At 37.6% G+C, this 18,675-nt stretch overlaps 1 protein-coding gene across 1 annotated transcript in view; it reads right to left on the bottom strand.

Annotated features, from left to right (window-relative positions):
* The window catches only part of LOC138045161 (tectonic-like complex member MKS1), a 19,469-nt gene extending 1,796 nt beyond the window's left edge, over positions 1-17,673 (bottom strand). Inside the window, exons 1-21 of the mRNA XM_068891573.1 lie at positions 17,583-17,673; positions 17,351-17,481; positions 16,447-16,508; positions 16,276-16,358; positions 15,915-15,987; positions 15,286-15,389; positions 14,331-14,468; positions 13,107-13,152; positions 12,527-12,614; positions 12,188-12,233; positions 11,838-11,874; positions 10,372-10,431; positions 9,709-9,751; positions 8,532-8,594; positions 7,678-7,748; positions 6,050-6,119; positions 5,184-5,291; positions 4,253-4,386; positions 2,264-2,346; positions 2,021-2,080; positions 1,168-1,205 (exon numbers count right to left, since the gene is read on the bottom strand). Coding sequence (XP_068747674.1) covers positions 1,168-1,205; positions 2,021-2,080; positions 2,264-2,346; positions 4,253-4,386; positions 5,184-5,291; positions 6,050-6,119; positions 7,678-7,748; positions 8,532-8,594; positions 9,709-9,751; positions 10,372-10,431; positions 11,838-11,874; positions 12,188-12,233; positions 12,527-12,614; positions 13,107-13,152; positions 14,331-14,468; positions 15,286-15,389; positions 15,915-15,987; positions 16,276-16,358; positions 16,447-16,508; positions 17,351-17,481; positions 17,583-17,656 — 1,612 coding nt within the window. The 5' untranslated portion in view covers positions 17,657-17,673. The remainder of the gene's footprint in view (positions 1-1,167; positions 1,206-2,020; positions 2,081-2,263; positions 2,347-4,252; positions 4,387-5,183; positions 5,292-6,049; positions 6,120-7,677; positions 7,749-8,531; positions 8,595-9,708; positions 9,752-10,371; positions 10,432-11,837; positions 11,875-12,187; positions 12,234-12,526; positions 12,615-13,106; positions 13,153-14,330; positions 14,469-15,285; positions 15,390-15,914; positions 15,988-16,275; positions 16,359-16,446; positions 16,509-17,350; positions 17,482-17,582) is intronic.
* Between the last annotated feature and the right edge of the window lie 1,002 nt (positions 17,674-18,675).

Raw genomic sequence — 18,675 nt, 5'->3', positions numbered from 1 at the left:
CCTTAATTGCACAAGGGCACATTGCAATTACATGTTTATCACATATAGGGCAAAATTATTGGTAATTGTGAAGAAGAGCTCCCCAAAAAACCTGTCGGCCGACTGTTGGTCAACTGTCGGCCGACAGTCGGCCGACTGTTGCCCAACTGTCGGCCAACTGTTGGCCAACTGTTGAGGGATGCTCGTTCAATGCTGCGACAGGTGACAATCGTCTTAACACGCTTTATTGTTCATGCATTCCTTGATGATATTCGGTACTGCCGGTATATGAAATGAACTGATAGCCTGTGTCTGGCAAGCGAATGAAAATGCTGGAAATCTGACATCTGTAGTTCAGTTTATATAATAGCTGTTATTACAACAGTTGAGCTCACATCTCAGCTATGCCTTTCGGGGCAAACCAAGAATTTCTTACACAATACAATACAATACATACTTAATTGACCGCTCCCCTTAGGGGCTTTTCAGGGCCAATGAAACACAATGAAATGACGGAACAGAACAACAACGACAAGTGTTAAGAATCCTGACTGGCTGGAGGCAAACCAGTCGGCTATTTACAAGTGCAGCTGGGAAGTTGAACCAGCGACTACCAGGAACAAATTCAACGAGTGGTCAGAGCGGGTGTTGAACCCGGGATCCCCGGGTATCAAGGCAAGCGCCCTAACCACTGGGTCACACTGCCTCTTATCAAACGACTGTTTGATTTCTTGATTCTTGAATGTTCCCTCGCTTGAGGTTTGTCTGGCCTAATTTTATCATGGAAAGTATGCGAAGGCCCTGTAAAGCATATGGATGAGTTAATCTAAGTAACAACCCCAAATGTGCGAACAAATGTTCGACAACTGTAGATTCCTCTTCTGAGAAAAACATGAATTCTGGACAGGAACTCATTTTTATCACATTTCGTACGGTAAATCTCTTATGCTGCTCTATACCTGATCAAATGTTGAGCCGAAAGCCCTGCTTCAGTGCGCTCTGAAGTGAACACCGCTGAAACGTGGGTTCAACTGTAATAATAGCTATTGTCCCACCATACTGCTAGGATCTAAAATGTTCAACTATTGACAAAGAAGTATGTGAGGTTATAGTGTCATTGTACTCCTGGTTCTTCAATTTAAAGAAAATAAATTATATTCACTATTTTATTATTGCCTTGCCCCTTACCCAAGACTTGTGACAAGGAATCCAAAGCTTTCATTCCTCTGAAAATAAATAAAAAGCGGTCAGTCTTCTCACAAACTCTGATCCTTCTTTACAACAGGCCACTGTCTGCACTCGCGTCAGCTCCCACAAATCTAAGAATGAATGACACAGTACGGGCCATCCGTAGTAACACTGAATTTCATTGAAGCCACAGGTAGATCATAGACATCACGGCCCAGTGGAGAGGGTTTTGGATTTGCATGCAGTTGCTTGGAAATCCTGCTCCGGCGTAGACTTTAAAAGCTCTTTCCCAACAAACGGGTGTATTGCTTGGGGGTAGTTTCAATCTAGTATCTCATCTGTTCTTTACATTACATTGTTGTTATGTTAGCTGATGAATTATATTGTCCATGAATAAATAAAGATTATCTACCTATCAATCTAACCAGAGGGGAAAACATACAAGTCTCAAATGGTCAACCACAATGTGGGCACAACAAACTTGTTTGACATATCTATTTAGCGCTTGAAATCCCAAACTTTGGCAGTCACATCTTGAGAGCCAACTATTTAAGGAATATGATTGGACATTAAGGAATGGCAACCCAGCTCCCGCCACCAACTGGATAATCATTACTAAACCATTAATCTTAATCAAGGTTGATATTAAGTAATATTAATGCTCTTTAATTCCTGAAATTAAGGTTTCTGAACATTGATACATACAATTGAATGTTATTGTTTCTTAGCCAATGCAGGTCCTGACCATCAATCTTCAAGCTTTTAAATACCAAAGACGTTCTACCGGCATGTTTTTAAAACTTATCTTGTACAAATAATCAGAGGCATTAGAACCATAAAAACCGTGGCTTACCCAAGTCGGTCTAATATTGTTCTTGTCCGACGTGGTTTCTTTGTGACCTCCACAAAAGACCTTAGATATTTGAAGTGAAGAGAATTTTATTACAATTCTTGTTAAAAGTTCATAAATCAAACATATTTAGAACAAATAAAGATAGCTCCTTTTAGGCTAGCACGAGATTCCAGCCAAACTTTACACAAAAACCAAGATCAATAAAAGGATCAGAAATACCCATCTTAAATTGATGATACTTACTGGCACTGCTGCATGATGTGAAATCTCACTGTGACACTGCCAGAGGCAGCAGTTCTGAAGAAGTATTTGCTCAAGACTTTTTCCTGGCACCAAAAAGTCAAAAGAATACTATAAGAATTAAACCAACACCCCTGGTTAAATCTGCACATCTAAAAACCCTTGCGTTCTTGGTCTATACTGCAAGTTTTACTGCCTGCATTTTTTGCTTCAATTTGTATGTAATTAAAACGAAGTAGGGAAAAACAATAATTTGGCTATGACAAACTACATGCGTATGTACATGTAAGAGTATGGACAAAGAAAATGAGGTTTGCAGCAGTTATTATTGATGATTGATTCTCTTAGTAATTAAGCCAAACTTTGCACACTGGTCAATTAATAGAAAACAGGTGTATGACCTGAACAATTAGCCAAAGAAAGTGACCTTACCCTTGGCTGCTTCTGTTTTATAATTCTCTTGTTGTGGGACACATGAGCCCAGCAAGGCTCATTTTAGAGCAAAATGTGCCACAGAGCTCAAAGGCTACACTCCTCTGACTACTTCACACTTCCCACAAATTATTTATTCTGTCATTTTCATTTGACAATAATAGTTTTATTTGTCATTAGGTACTTAAAAAATCACATGGTATAACATCACAAGGACTGAACTGGACCAGTATGAAGCTCAAAGGAAAATAACTTGGACAGTATCTTTTAATCTACTGACCCCTAAACTGGCCCCCAATGACAAGTAAAATCATCTGCAATTAGAATAAAATCTGCTACAGTGTTAATCTCACTCCTAGCAGCCAATGGGTTAAAAGGAGACATTATTATTATTATTATTATTATTATTATTATTATTATTATTATTGACAATTAACACAGTCTATTGGGTGTTGTTTCAACTGGGGATTTTCCTTAAGGGCCCACAGACCGATTTTTCGCGTGTTGCTAAGGAAGTGAAATGTCACTTCCGGTAACTGACGTCATCATATCATGAGCTGACAAGAAAACCCACTCACAAGCAAAAGTCACCGCACAAACTGTTGTTTCCATCAAAGGTTTTTCCTCACCCTTCCTAGCGCTCGTTCTCAGATCAACTGCGCATGCGTAAACGAACTGACTTCTGGTTTGAGAAAAAAGCTAAATTTCTGGCGGTTTTAAATTGAATTAATTTTTTTTTACATGGCACATTTCACCCCCAAATACAGAATATAGCTAAGCATTGATTTTTTAAAATCATCTTTTTTGAAAAAGTTATGGGTATTTCAGTATCGTCAGAAACCCATAAGGGTTGAAACGTGTAACGCTCGTTCACAGCTTCCGAACATTCAGTGCGAACTGATTGGTTGAATGTTTCAGTGCTAAGTACCATATTTGGAAACCCCTCGCTCTTGTTGTTCCAAATATGGTACTTAGCAAATTGAATATTCAGAAGCTTGTTTCCCAGCACACAAGGGGCCGTTACACGTTTCAACCCTTATGGGTTTCTGGTATCGTTTATGTCTTTAAAAAGAACATTTTTCAAAATGAAAAGAAAACCAGGCTTAGCTGGATGCAAAAACGAATACAAATTGTCAAACCATCGATTAAATACCAAAATTGAGTAGCACGGAGACAAATTTAGAGTTTTCTTTTATTGGTCACGTGACCATGGGTGTGGTATGATGACATCATATTTAGGGTCATTGGCTTACAAAAGTTTGAAACTGACCAAAATAATGCCAAATTCTCTCAAATTACTTAACCATTACATCCTTAGCAACGCACCGCAAAAAATACGTCAGTGGGCCCTTAAGCATCAAGCTACATGCGTAGCCTTAGATGTTAAGGACGTATCGCAGAATTCTTGAATTTCCAAGGAGGCAAGCTTTTTGTAGCGTTCCGAAATGAATTGTCTCACTAACTTGAGTTAGCTAAGATTCGAATGTTTTAGAGATTGTCGCAATTATTATCCAAAAAAGAGTGAGACGATGATAAAATGATTGATGGTAGACTACTAACATCTGCCATGGCTGGTATCTGAGGATATGTTGGATCTTCAAGCTCTGGTGAGCCCCCAATAAAGAACCTCCTCATTTCAGGAATGGGACCATTTCCAACCGGTCTCCATGTGTCAACTTCAAACGTGTAACTGCCTGTACAAATGCAAGAAAGAGTCAACCATTTAATAACTGACAAGGAGTATACAGGAACTGTAAATAACAAAAACAGGAATATAATAAGTATTAGGACTTCATAGAAAGTGGGTTCCTTAGCAATGCATATTTGAACACCCACCCTGCCCTCTGAGATATCTCCTCTTGGGTCCACTTTATGCACCAAACACAATCGAGTAACTATTGTTCTCTCAGTGGGTATTGTCAAGAAAGCAGGGGTGGTGCAGTGGTGAGAGCATTCACCTCCCACCAATGTGCTCCGAGTTCAAATTCCCACACTCAGTGTCATATGTGGGTTGAGTTCGTTGGTTCTCTACTCTGCTCCAAATGATAAGAGCTTTTTACCCGAGTACTCCAGCTTTCCCCTCTCCTCGAAAAGCAACATTGGATTTGATTTGAGTTAATTTGAATTTACAGTGTCCCCAATTAGCAACTCAGGGCTAGAAGAATTGATAGTTCAATAAAGTTCCTTTCCTTGATTGATTTTTAGAGTATGAACATTTGGTTTAATGTTATCCCTGCCTTTGGCACAAAGTTAACGCCTCCTTTGACTTTCTAGTAAACTTTCAGATAAGTGAGCGACACATTTTGTGAGTTTTAACTTACTTAAAATGCAGTACTTAATACACCATAAGCAATAAACTTGTCCAGTCACAGTACACAGGTGCGGGTAGAAACACTCTCTACCTTTGTTGGAATAGTGAGATACTGATTTGGGGGGGTGTTCCTATGCTTGGAAATATAGCCCAGAGAATTTAACTCTCTGCAAGGCTCACCAGCTTTGCTTGGTATAGTGAGATATGAGTATCCTTCCGTTCGAAATCGCTCCCAGCTGTCCAGAGATAATACTTCAATGAACAGAGTGGGCCAATGAATAAAGTCATCTAAAACAATAAAAGACCATAAATTATCAATATTGTAACCACATACAAGTTTCAATTTCAGTCTTGCTCTTGACTGAAGTCTCAAAATTTTTCACAACCTGTTGACCTGAACGCTGAAATACAAATACCAAATGCAACATAATATTTCCTCAAACTCTGATATTTTGTGAAAAAGACATTTTGTGTGGTTGACGGAAATAAAAATACCGTAGATATTGTGGGATATTACTTAACCACGAAACAGGGAAATGAAACCCTGAAACACAGCATATGACCCCACAATACAATGAGATTAAATCATCATATTATTTCTTCCTAATAATTATTCATTGAGATTAAGATTAGGATTCAGATTAAGATTGAGATTAGGTACAATAACGTTTTAGGCCTAATTCCTGAAACGATATTTAATCTCAACTCCAACCTCTGTTGGTTAGTATTCAATGTATGCTGGGTCATGAATACATGGTATTTGGGTGTTTCGTAGTTTAGTAATGCACGATATTCTGGGAAATATCTCAACCATGTGATTGTAAACCAAAATAACATTAAGCCCCTATTTTTGCTCAACATGAACATATTAATGGATTTCCCTCCTACCCTTATTAGTGCAAGAGATAATTATTTTCATCTGCAGAAAAAACTGAGAGGAGAGCTCTCAAGTTTGCCATTGGTGAGGAGGAGAATCTGTGGCTTCCCTCCCATCTCCCTCTGCAATGTAATAAATACTTTTCAATGGTCAATAAATTAATGCATACCAGCAGAGTCTTCATCTTCTTGGTAGACCAATGAAAAATCAAAAGGATAACTGAAGTGTGCAATATAATCCTGAAATAATAATTTAAAAAAACCTCTCTTACTTGTATCATTAACATTCATGATAGTTGAAGCATCATCAGCCCTAATAACCCTTTCACTCCTGCGAGCAAGACGATTTTTCTTGTCAACTGGGGATGTCCCAGGGAACCTGAGGAGTCATTAGTGAGCTTATGCAACAGGACGGCTGGAAGACTCAGGACGTCAGAATGACGAAAAATTGTCGCATAAGATCGGGAATGCACAGTCTCGCGCGACATTTTTTCGCCATTCTGCCGTCCTGAGTCTTCCAGCCGTCCTGTTGCATAAGCTCGCTAATGGCTACTACATCCCCTCCATTAACCAACTGATCCCTGGAAGTGAAGGGCATGTGAGGAGTGCATGGGTTAAATTGATATTATTAAGTAAAAGTAACGACAATTATTGCAAATATTGCTTGAAACACATTACCACTCATCCACTCTCGACATATTGAACTGTCAAGTTTAACAGTCCAATGCCTTGATGAGAATGATGAAGGTGACAACCATGACCAGAATTGTGGTGAAATAATTATGATAATTACCGGTATGAGTTGATGCCAATGATGATTGTTAGTACCATGAAGGAGGCTATGATTATTGTTGTTGCCATAGTCGCCTCGTCGTAAATGTTATTTAACTCATTGACACCCGGAAGTGGGACTTAACAGTCAATGAGGTCGATCCAGGCCGGTTTTTTACTATAATAGGTTTCCAAAGAAAAAGATCAAGAATTTGAAACCTGTGAAATTGAAGCAACAGGATGTGTCTTCTGAAGTGTTAGTCAAAGCAATTGTTGTAAAATGTAAATTTACCCAACAAATAAATGCAAATCGTGGGAAAATGCTAAATAGGGACCAAGCCCATGGAGGAGGGGCTGGAAACTAGAAATTTCAAAGGCCTTTTTTTTTGAAAAACTAGCCAGAAAACACCATCTTAAAGAAAACATCATCAAGGATCTAATAGTTAAATCTGTCAGACAGGCAAATGGCAAAAAATTAATGTTGATTTTCGTCTAGTTTGATAACTGAAACTGTCTGATAGATAGATGTATTTTTGATGTTGACAGTTTTGTCTTTAAATATATTGTTTACGTAATTCCCAAAATTTTAAGCCCGGTCATACGGCTAGGTTTTGAGAAAAAAGCCTTTGAAGTGACTAGTTTCCAGTTCCCCCTCCAGGAGCTCAGTCACTATATTTAGCATTTTCCCCTCATTTGCATTTATTTGTTAGGTAAAATTACATTTCACATCAATTGCAGTGACTAACACTTCAGAAGAGACATTGCATTGCTTTAATTTCACAGATTTCAAAATCTTGAATTTTTTTTTTTCAGAAAACTGCATAGTAAGCCACCTAAAGTGCCATTTGTTTCCCCTGGTTCACAAATGTAGCTCTACAAGTAGGGACACAACTGAACTGAAATCAAATCAAATATTGCTATTTTTTCAAAAACCTACACTTGGAGCAGTGAGGAGAACCACTAAACCCAACCCACACTATTGAAGAGTCTGCTCTTTATTATTCTAGTCCTTGACTAATTACGATACCTCTCCTTCCAGTTTGGTTACACAAGTCTGTGTGACTCCCGACAACACAGGGTCATCAGCAGGTCTCCACTCTGCAATGACATGTACAATGATTTGTTTAACATGTGTTATGGGACTTGTCTAAAAAAACACCCCCTTCGTTAAGGCATCTGAACAAGAACAATATCAATCACTTCAGGGGTCAATCCAGATGTCCCACATAAACATTTTACAGTGGCTGAAAACACATCATTTCTCTCTCTTTTTTTTTTTTTCTTTGTCATTTTTCCTCTTTCCAGAGGCAGCATTATGTAGAAAAATCTTAGGTTCAAGTAAAAGCTCTGAACACTAGATGCTCAAAGTAATCCCTGGTTCAGCTCATTTTTGGCACTAGTAAACCACTACATGGTTTGCCACACACTAGTTGGCATAGTTAACTCAGTCTGTTAACAACCTCAAATGCCCTCCCCTTTGGCCCAATGAACCCTGGGAGTGAGACTTCAGATTTTACTCTGTCTTATGCCAGACAAGTAAAATCGTCAATGGGGATGGAAGGATGGGGAAGGATGTCTGTTCTAAAACAATAAGTCCAATATTAGTGGCTGTTCTTTGCCACTTTTTTCTATCTGATAAAAAGCCCTTTTCTAACCATTTTGCAAAGACACTGGCAAGGAGATTAGAGAGTACATGCATGTTTCTGGCAGCACTGACTTGTTTACGGCATCACATTCTCTGTAGATAGTAGTATACAATGATGAAAACGAACAAGCTTTGTTTGACTGCCCTTGAAAATAATATCTGTAAGAGGAATGTCTGTAAGTTATTCCCTGCATCACACACTGACATTATCACATTTTACACACTTGAACACTTACTTGTGGGCAGATCCAAAAAAAAGTGCACATAAAGACCATCATATTCAAACCCCTTTGCAGATACTGTAGAAAGAAAATAATATGTGGATTCAGCCAAGCCTAAAAGTGGAGCTCCCGTGTTATTAATTTCATTAAAGGGAGCTACATTGTCCAAAATGTTAGATGGATTAACGATATCCTAGAGCAAACAAATATACCAGGGATACTTCTGCAACTCGATTTTCGGAAAGTGTTTGACACAATTGTATGGAATTTTATTCAGAAGACAATATCTTTCTTCAATTTTGGTGATGACATCAAACATTGGCTTTCCACGTTCTATACCAACTCTGCAACCGCAGTTTTAAACAAAGGCTTTTGTACCAACTATTTTCAATTATCAAGAGGGGTGCAACAGGGCTGTCTCCTGTCACCTTACTTATTCATTCTCACGGTTGAGCTTCTGGCTTGTAAACTTAGGCAAGATAAGGGATTACATGGTATAACACTCTTTCAAAATAGGCCAATTCGCTGATGACACCACTCTTTTTTGTGGGATAAGGGCTCTGTTAGGAGAGCTACTGAACTGTTGAATGAATTTCGCAATCTATCGGGCTTGCGGCCTTATCCATCCAAAACCAAAGCATTGTGGCTGAGACCCTGGAGGTATTCTAAAGAAACACCTTTTGGTTTCAAATGGCCAGAAAGTCCGATTAGAGCCTTGGTGATTTTCGTCTCATATGACATACAAAAAATGACAATTATCATTTCAAGGAAAAACTGCAAAAAAATTGAAACTGTTCATGATATCTGGCAGTCTTGAAATCTTACACTGTTCGGAAGATGTCTCATGACAAAAAGCTTAGCTATTTCGCAGCTTGTACACCCGATTTCGATTCTTGACATTCCAAAAGATTATATAAAGGCTGTGGACTCTGAAATATTTAAATTCATTTGGAAAAAAAGGGAAAAATGAAAAATAGGGATTATTACTGGCTTCTGATAAAAAAACCTGAGGTACAAACACACATTGAAAAGGATTGAAAAATGGCAGAGAGATTTACAAAGAGCCAACTTCATTTAAGACACAAAAATAAAATAAACATTATGATAGTGATAAATACCAAATAAAATTTCCCCGAAAATGTGTATCTTTATAAATTATTCAAGTTTATGGCAATAATTCTCACAAACCTACCTATTTCCCCAAATATATTCATTCTTAATATGCCAGGCTCTGGCTGAAAATTAGATTGCAGAGCAGAAGATAAAGTTGTGGAACATAACAAGGGAAAGGCCCTTACATTTTGGCAGATGAGGTATCCAGCTCAGTTGTTTGCAGGAAATAGGAACTGTACACCGGTAATCATATCTCCCAGATAGCAAATTGCACACTATGAGCATAACAATGCTGCCCATTAAATTGGCCAATCAAACTGAGAATAGCTTACCTACAATATTTGAGAGAGATTGATACTGGACAGTACATAATATACCTTTAGCAAACATTGCCTTTTTCTAGAATTTAAAAAGTTGTTGCTTGATTCAAAGATCTTGTAAGGTAAACAATAAAACAGCTCTCAGTACTTTACTAGCCTTGTTTTAGCAGGCAGTATACTATACATGTAAGTTACAGCTACTTTTTTTTCCATTTTATGGCCCTTGTGCATAAGTATGATGGAAAAAGAGGCAGAAAATAATCTATATCAGTAAGAGGCAGAAAAAGAGGCAGAAAATAAACTATATCAGTTAGTAAGAGGAATCTGTGGCTCCAGGATTGGTCTTGATTTCACAAAATATCCAAATGGAAAAGTCACTTTATGCCAGTAATGCCTACCACCCTAAATAATATTGCACTCACCTCAGGGTCAAAACCAGAACCAACTTGTGAAGCAAGATACAAAGCATGCCTGTTGTACAGCTGTTGGAATGAATTTAAAAATAAATTGATCAAATGTAAAATAATGCACATGTAATATTTTTTTGTTTTGTTTACTCACGGAACACCTTAAGAGTGCTCAGGAGCTTGTTTAACATGTGTCCACACAATTTCCAGATCAAATTGGAATTTGACAGTGATGGTTTTTCTGGAGAGGGAAAAACCAGAGGACCTGGAGAAAAACCTCTCGTTTCAAGGAGGAAACCAACGTCAAACTCAACCCACATACACTGCATGGCGCTGGGACTGGGAATCAAACCTTGGCCACATTGGTGGGAGGTGAGTGGTCTCACCACTGTCTCACCCCTCCCCTGCTCTCCTCATTTTCGAGATATGTTCAGAAATGCAGGCAGTTACAAATCTAGAGGCACGCAGATTTCGAGTGTCAAGAAGTGTCCCCTTGCTATTTTCCACAACTTCAACATCACTTTTGTCTCAGAATACAAACAATTCACATCACAAAGTCTCCCCAAATGCTGCTCCTTAAGTACCTCTGGCATTTCCCTGCACCTAAAAATAACACTACCCCGGCAACCTTTCCCCTAACCTTAGAAATAGGTAGCAAAGGCTAAGACTTGAAGGGACACTTTATGTTGGATGTCAAAACTGGGAGTGCATCTAACTATGCACATTTCTAGACTGTGTCATCTTCAAATGCTAATGGCCAAACTGCGTATCGGCTTTCCATCTTCCGCTGCCAAGCCGAGAGATGACCCAAAACCATGGATGCCAAAATTCATGACATAACCTAACAATCAGAATCTTTGGTTCCCACAGTACATTTGTACATTCGAACTTGAAGCTGGTGGAAAGTGATGGTATCTCTACAAATCTTTCACTGAAGAGCTGCCGAAAAGATACAATCAATCAATCAATCAGTCAGGTCGAGCTAGCTCGGCTCTCATTGATAAGTTCTTTCCATCTATCTCTGTCGTCCATTAAGTTTGCGAGATCTTCATAGGTGCACGCTGTATCACAGTGTATCCTAATCCTATCACATTCCAGAGGCAGAGTTGATTTTCCCGGCTATGTTTGAAAATTTGATTGATGGAAGCCAAAATGCAATTTGGCGTTTAGTGCTGGAAGGTGAGATTCCAAAGAATTATGAAAATCGCAGTAAGTCATTTTGGGACAAAAATCAAACAGATAATTACTTTTGCCTGCAGAGTAGCCTTAACATTTATTTCAACATACAGTGTAATTATGCGAGCAAATCAATGGTTGTTCTGTTGTGTTTTGTTAGCGAGTGCAAAAGGCTGCGACTCACTTGTGGCCAAAATACAATGTCCAGAGCAACCATTAATTAACATGTACTTGTACATGTTTGAATAATGCTGCAATTAAATATCCTGCCATCCTACACAGGCTATACCTCCAGATACACCCACCTCATTGAAACTTTTAAATTCCTGTTCTCGCTGATCACTGAGAATGATAGTGCATGGAATCATAAAAAGACAAAGAGCACACTATTAAATTAATAAGACTGCAATCTGTCGTCACAGACACCAGATTTTGTGATCCAAGGCATCAGGTTCTGACTCTGTTCTTTTTTCTGAGAGAAGACTTTGTTGAGTGCAGTTTCTTACTTCACAATGGTATGAACATTTCCAAGGAAAATTTATTAATGGGGGGAGGGGAGAGGGGGGCACGCAATGGACCAGTACACAGTCTGCATGGAGGGTGACTAGCACAGCCAAATAAATTAGGCAAATCCCTGACTTTTTACGCTCCCTACCTTGTCATTTGTAGGGAACAGTGTTCAACTGTGTATTCATAAACCTCTGAAAATAGAAAATAGGAAAAACACACTCAGAACCATCAAGCTAAAGTGCTGACAGCATACACATGTAAGTACTTCCTTCCACTGATGGTGACAAAATAAAAATAACATTATTCTCTTTTAATGCTAATAAGCCTTTCTAGCCTCGTTATGACAAGCAAATTTCAAAGGAATATTTGTTTCAAAATGAGGGCAGTAGGTCTAATAAACATAAAAACAAAATCATGTAAGGGTGGTCGCCATTAATGATACGAAAGTGGTCTACAGTATCCAAAAACTTTAGTGTAACTGTACCTCTTAGCTCATTACAAGTCTCAAGACGGTAAGGTGGATTATCCCCATTGAAGTCAGGTTTGACAAATATTTGTCCATAAGCATCAATCTAATATAAATATTAAAGGTATATACTGTTGTTAAACTCTCTGATACCTATAGTGAAGACAAAAATTTGAAAAGTGCTCTAGAAATTCTTTATCATCAGCAGTTAGAAACCTGTTAATGAACAGGCACTTGTGTGTTCTTATGTTGTTGTCACATACATCAGAGGGTACAGGGATAAAAAAAAAATAAAACCTGGTCTGGCCTTCCACGACAAAGAGATTACACACTTGGGTAAGCAACTTTCTGATTCTCTGACCACTTGCCTACCAAAAATTATTAATAAACCCAAGCCAGTGGAAGAACTCCTCAAGGGAAAATGACAGTCAAGTTTGCTTGCTTACTAACTAGGCAAGTTGGGATTTTAACTTTTTTCCAGGCCTACAGGTATTTAATTATCATGACTTCAAATAAATCTAATGACAAAGAGTGGCAAAACAAAACAAAAATTAAAAAATAAAAAGATAATCAATGACTTGATGGCTCTTAATGATACCTTGACAGAGAATAGAACATACTCATCCTCCTGGTTGATTGTTGTCCTGGCAAAAAAATGAATAGTTTTGGAATGACTTTTCCTTTTTAAAAAATTAATATTAGTATCTTTGATAAAATAACCATAACATAATTAATTCTCATAATAAGTAATTTATTGCTTTGCATAGATTGTACTAGTTAGTAAAAATGTTAACATCTATTGGTAACCTGAACAACCTGGTATTTCCCTTAGCCTTGAAAACACAACAAAACTCATTACTATCGATCACTTGCTAATACATTTGGAAATTCCAAATATATTAGCAAGGTCTCAAACATTTTAATCTTAACGAACAGCCAGCATACCATGGTTATTATTATTATAATTATAGCTACCAATAATTGGGTGACGTTGTAAATATATCCTAAATAATCAAGATCAAGGGATGAGGCTGATACCATTTACATGTATGAATCATAATACATTAGTCCTTTTACCCCAGAACTGGCCTCCATTAAGTGTAAAATCTTTAAGTGTCACTCTTAGAAGGGAAATGTTTCACGTTTTATACTCTGCATTTTCTGTGTAGATGAACTCAAATGCATTTTGCAACAATATTCAATTTGTATATCAGGCAGCAACCGGTTGGCTAAGAGAGAGGGAGATGAATTAGGGATCCCCACAGACAAAACAATGGCATTTGAACCTGAAGCATCCACATGCAAAGCAGGAACCCAAACCATCGGACCATACTAAATGTTATTGTCTTCTCCAATACTGAATCCAGGAACCCATTTCTAAAAAGTCATGAAACTCCTCAGGCCTTTTCCGAGTGTTGGGAATGGAAAGAGATTAAGTCATCAACCTTCACAATCATTTGCTTTTTGCTATCTTGAAAGTTACATGTCTAAAGGCCAGCTAATCAAAACAAGTGGAAGGCAGTTTCATAAACAATGGCTTTTTGGGCCTGAAACGTTTTTGACATTTTCGAGAAAATGGGCACCTGTTGCTAAACAACATAAACCTAAATCAGACAAATCTTTTTGTTCATTGACTCCTTCATTAATGTTCATAATTTTTATTACAGCTATCATCCAGACTCTATATTACGTGGAGTTTTTGTGCCTCTTGACTGGTCTGGATAATAGACATTTTTTATCAGAAAATGTAAATGAGCTGAGATTACAAAGCACTTATGAATCTGATTAAGAACACAGACATGCGACTTGAGTAAATAGTTACTTTGCATCAGGACCAAGATCTGCCATCACATGCATCGTCTTGTAAGGAATGTTTACAACATGTGCAGCTGTCTTGCTTGTTTTTGTTTCATAAGTGACGACAGGATTGACATGAGGAGCAAAGCCTCCAGGAAGTTTTCTATGAAACAAACAAATAAAATAAGGCTTGTTTATTGACTGATAGGTTTAGCAGCACCAGGCGGTAGGAATTTAGATCTTATTTCACTTTTGAAAAGTTCATGATGAAAATCAAAAGAAATGTTCATTAATGGTATTCTTGAAGTAAAATTGTTCTCTGTTTAAAAAGGTTAAAAACATAAGCTTTCAGCTATCAGTCTACAGCCTTTGATGAAAAAAAAAAGTTAGCATGCAGATGGAAATATGTACGAAAGGGAGTGCAAAAAAATTTAGAAATAGAATACAAACAAAGTGTGAAAAAAGCTAGGAGATAAAATTGTAAATGAGGTCTAATTATAGTAAAATAGAGTATTTTTAGGAAACGGTTTTGAGTTATTATCCGCGTCAACGGTTTTAGCTGTGTTTATCTCCTAGCTTTTGCATAACATCACAGCTAAATTATGCTACAAGTACACTATCTGCAGATTGAAAGAAAATTCACAGCAAGAAACAAAATAATTTTGCCATTTATTTATTTACTTTAACTGCTAACCCTTTTGTTTGGAAAGAGGGAAGGTGAAAACAAGTTGCAAATTTGCAACTTCTCCAGATATTTTAGTCACAAAGGGAGAAAATTCAGTCATAAATGCAACTGTATTGGTAGCAGTTTCAAGCCTTGATCAAGAAACCAGCCAGTAATTTTGAAAACAACCCTTTATAGTTTGGATTGATTTTAGGCAGAAGAACAATACATGTATAATTATTTCACAACATCCCTGTTATTTTAAGCATACCCTCATTAATAAATAAACTTGCTTACACTTTGTTATATTACCAACCTTCTTTCTGTCTTGCTGCCAATGTTTCTTCTCCTGACACTTGACATGTTTTGTGCCAGGTATGTTGGAACTTCTAAAGGGGAAGTTGTAAGAGACCTTGATTCCTGTCATTAATAACAATAATCACCATTTCAACTTAAGTGCTTTCCTCGGTGTAAACTGACACATAATTTTACTGTTTACCGGCTACTGAAAACAATCGTTTCACCTGTATCGCGAGGTCATGGGTTCAAACCCTGTTGAAGTCCAGAACTTTTCAGGCTTCTCTAGGCAATTACTAAAATTGCGTTCATCAGTAACTGTGCATGTGGATCATAGCTTTGAACAATTGATTTCATATCCTCAGTTCAATATAATTTTGATTTATTTCTTATATCATTTCATTTGTTGATTCATTCATCACAGGAACATTTGAATCCTCAAATGACCAGCTCTCAACATCAGTGGCTTCATAGCTCGGTTGGGTAGTCTGAGTGTTGCACCGGCATTGCGAGGTCATGGGTTCACACCTCGTTGAAGTCCTGAATTTTTCAGGCTTCTCTATGCAATTGCTAAAATTGCATTTATAAATAACTGCGAGGATCATAGCTTCACTTGAACACGTAAGTTGTAAGAATATTTTTACCTACCTCATCTACATTGACATAACTGTCAGAGTCAACATAGGAAAAAAGTCTTTTGTTTGGTCTTCCATCTTTTTTCCTGAGAAAAGACAACAACATTTATTCTTTTTTGCAAAGAAAACAAAAACAAATGCAAAATACATCTGAATAGTAAGCAAACCAATAATTATAATAGAGGAGTGCCATTTTAAGTAGTTTTAAATGACAAAAGGACTTGCCTCCAGGGACCGCCTCCAGGATACCGGATATCTTTCTATATCATTCCCTGGAGTCTCAAATCAATTTTTAATGATAATATTATTGTTTTCTATTGAATTCAAATAGTTACATCACAGTTGGGCTTTGAATTTTACATAAAAGAAGACACCTTAGTTTCATTATTTCAGCATGGTACTTCTGCTCCAGTGGTCCAAGGCAATTATTTAAGTCCTCATACAATTCCATCTCCATCTTATTTTGGGAAGAAGAAAACAAAAATTATCAGTAATCAGAAAAGCATCAGCAGAGTAAAATATTAGACTTTATTGCAAAATTTTACCTTTGAGAACATTTTTTGCTGCCAATAAAAGACAAACTCCTCAGTTTCCGAATCCTGATTTCCTACATTTAAACAAAATTCAATTATATGTCATTGTTAAATGACTTGAGTGGTCATGTGAAAGATTTTTATGTTTTTCAATTTTGAGAGAGGCACCAGGCACTTGGAACCAGTGTGTGCCAAATGCAGACTACAATCTCCAGTCTACAGACTTTTGACTGCAGACCACTTCGACCTTAGTGGGCTCCTTGAGGGGCTGGCTGGAATAGGGAATTCTTTATAATAGTGAACTATGCGTGCTTATTTTACATTTGAAAGCGGCAGGAACACGTTGTTTGATAACCACATAACAGCAAAATAATATTATTAGTAAACTGGAAAGTCCATTTGCTTGACATGGAAATAACATGAGCGATAAAATAGTGTGTCAACCCACCAGAAGAATTTAGCATTGAGATGCCCTCATTTCAAAGGGAAAAGACTTTCCATCTATCACAATATTCCTCTGAAAACCACCTCACTCAAGTCATCCGATCATGAACCTCTGGCATGATGAACACCAAAGGGTTTGTTCCATCAACCTTTGCAGTCAGTGCTCAACTTCCTCCGTTGACACAACAACATGAAGACACAATGCCACTTTTCCTAGCCTGGCTACTACACTAATTTTGTTACAAGCCAAGGAAACAAAGAGAGGAATCATTTTGCCTGTCTAAATGTGGTTATGAAGAATTTGTTTTTGAAAATTTAAGAATGAGGCAAAAGCCAACAAGTGCAGAACTTTTCGATACCATCACCGAAAATCTCCTTTTCCGGGATGTGGGTGCTAAGATCTACAGTCTACGGTCTGTATTTGAAAAACATTGATAGCTCTCAGCCATTTAAGCCAAGCTTATCTTATCACCTCGTCCCAAGTTCGCCATTTCCAATGCGTCTCCAGCAACTTCAACACCCTCTTGCTCATTGACGTTTTGCTGTGAGCCAATTTTAAACTCAGGAAGATAACTCGCCGTTGTCACTCGCCAAAGTTTTACCCTGAAGTAAGAAAATAGGAAGGATCTACATATCGAAATCTCCATATATAGGATCCGAAAATGTGGAAGAAGCCTAATGTCAAACTTAAAAGGCTTGCTTACTTTACCGCGAAGTTTTTTGGTGGATCAAGCGATCGATAATAACCAACTCCAACATCTTCCAGAAAATCCGCCATTTTGATTGTTAACACCAGTACCCAGGCCTATCACCTTCGGTTTACTTAGTTTCGAGGCAGATGTCCCGTGTGCCAAAGAGCGGGAAAAAAGCGCGGGAACCCGTTTCGTCGGCAACTAAACAGGAGGCGGTAAATGAATGTCGTTTATATCTTCTTCTAATATTTCTCGCTCCAAGCGTCGTTTTAACTCTACTTTCCTAATACACGAAGCTGGTTTTCATCCTCAAAACTGCAAACAGAGTGTTTTCGGAGGCGTTTCTTAAGTGTTCAAAAGCTTACGCCGCTTTAATTTGGAAAGGAATTATTTGTTGACTTCGACATCCACTGACCACAAGTCGATGGCTGGAAAAGAAATTTCGTGGTAAGATTATAAGTTGTTACTTTTAGAGAAAACAAAAGTACCTATCGATGTAAGTTTAATGGAACTTTCATCGCATTTGAATCAACGCCAGATTTGTAAAACCTAGACAGTCTAATTTTAAAATTTGTTTCAGATTTTTTATAGCTCTTTGTCAATTTTTTCGGTGAAGGTGAGCAATGGAAATTGATACAATACTTTTTTGTAAAAGAGAGTTATGGGGGCCAATGGTTGTGATGTGAGGGTAGAAAGGTTGAGAGAAATGGAGAGAGGTGGAAAATGACAAAAATCAATTCATCTCAGCTCCTTGGAATTACCTAATATTTATGGAAGGATACTCTTGCAACTATAAAAGAATTGAGGACATTGACATAAATTTTTGGTAGGACTCTTTATAGAAACCCTGTGTCACTGATTACTTTGCTCATTGTTCAGTTTTTTGTTGTGAACGATTGCTTATTTTCAATTTATATAATATCTTGACAGTCAACTAGCTGAAAAAACCTGAGCAGTTGAAGTAGCTGCAGCTCACAAAAGAAATACTAGAATGTCAGACAAAGAATTCTTGGAATACGCTCTCCAGCTAAGCATCCGTCACAGAAAAGAATACGAAAGTTACAAGTACATTAAAGGTACTAAAATGTACTGTAAGATTCAGTCA

The sequence above is a fragment of the Montipora capricornis genome, chromosome 4 (assembly GCF_036669925.1).
Source record: "Montipora capricornis isolate CH-2021 chromosome 4, ASM3666992v2, whole genome shotgun sequence".
In the NCBI taxonomy this organism is placed as follows: Eukaryota; Metazoa; Cnidaria; class Anthozoa; order Scleractinia; family Acroporidae; genus Montipora; species Montipora capricornis.
Note: the sequence above shows the minus strand (reverse complement) of the source record. Positions and strands in the feature narration are given on the sequence as shown.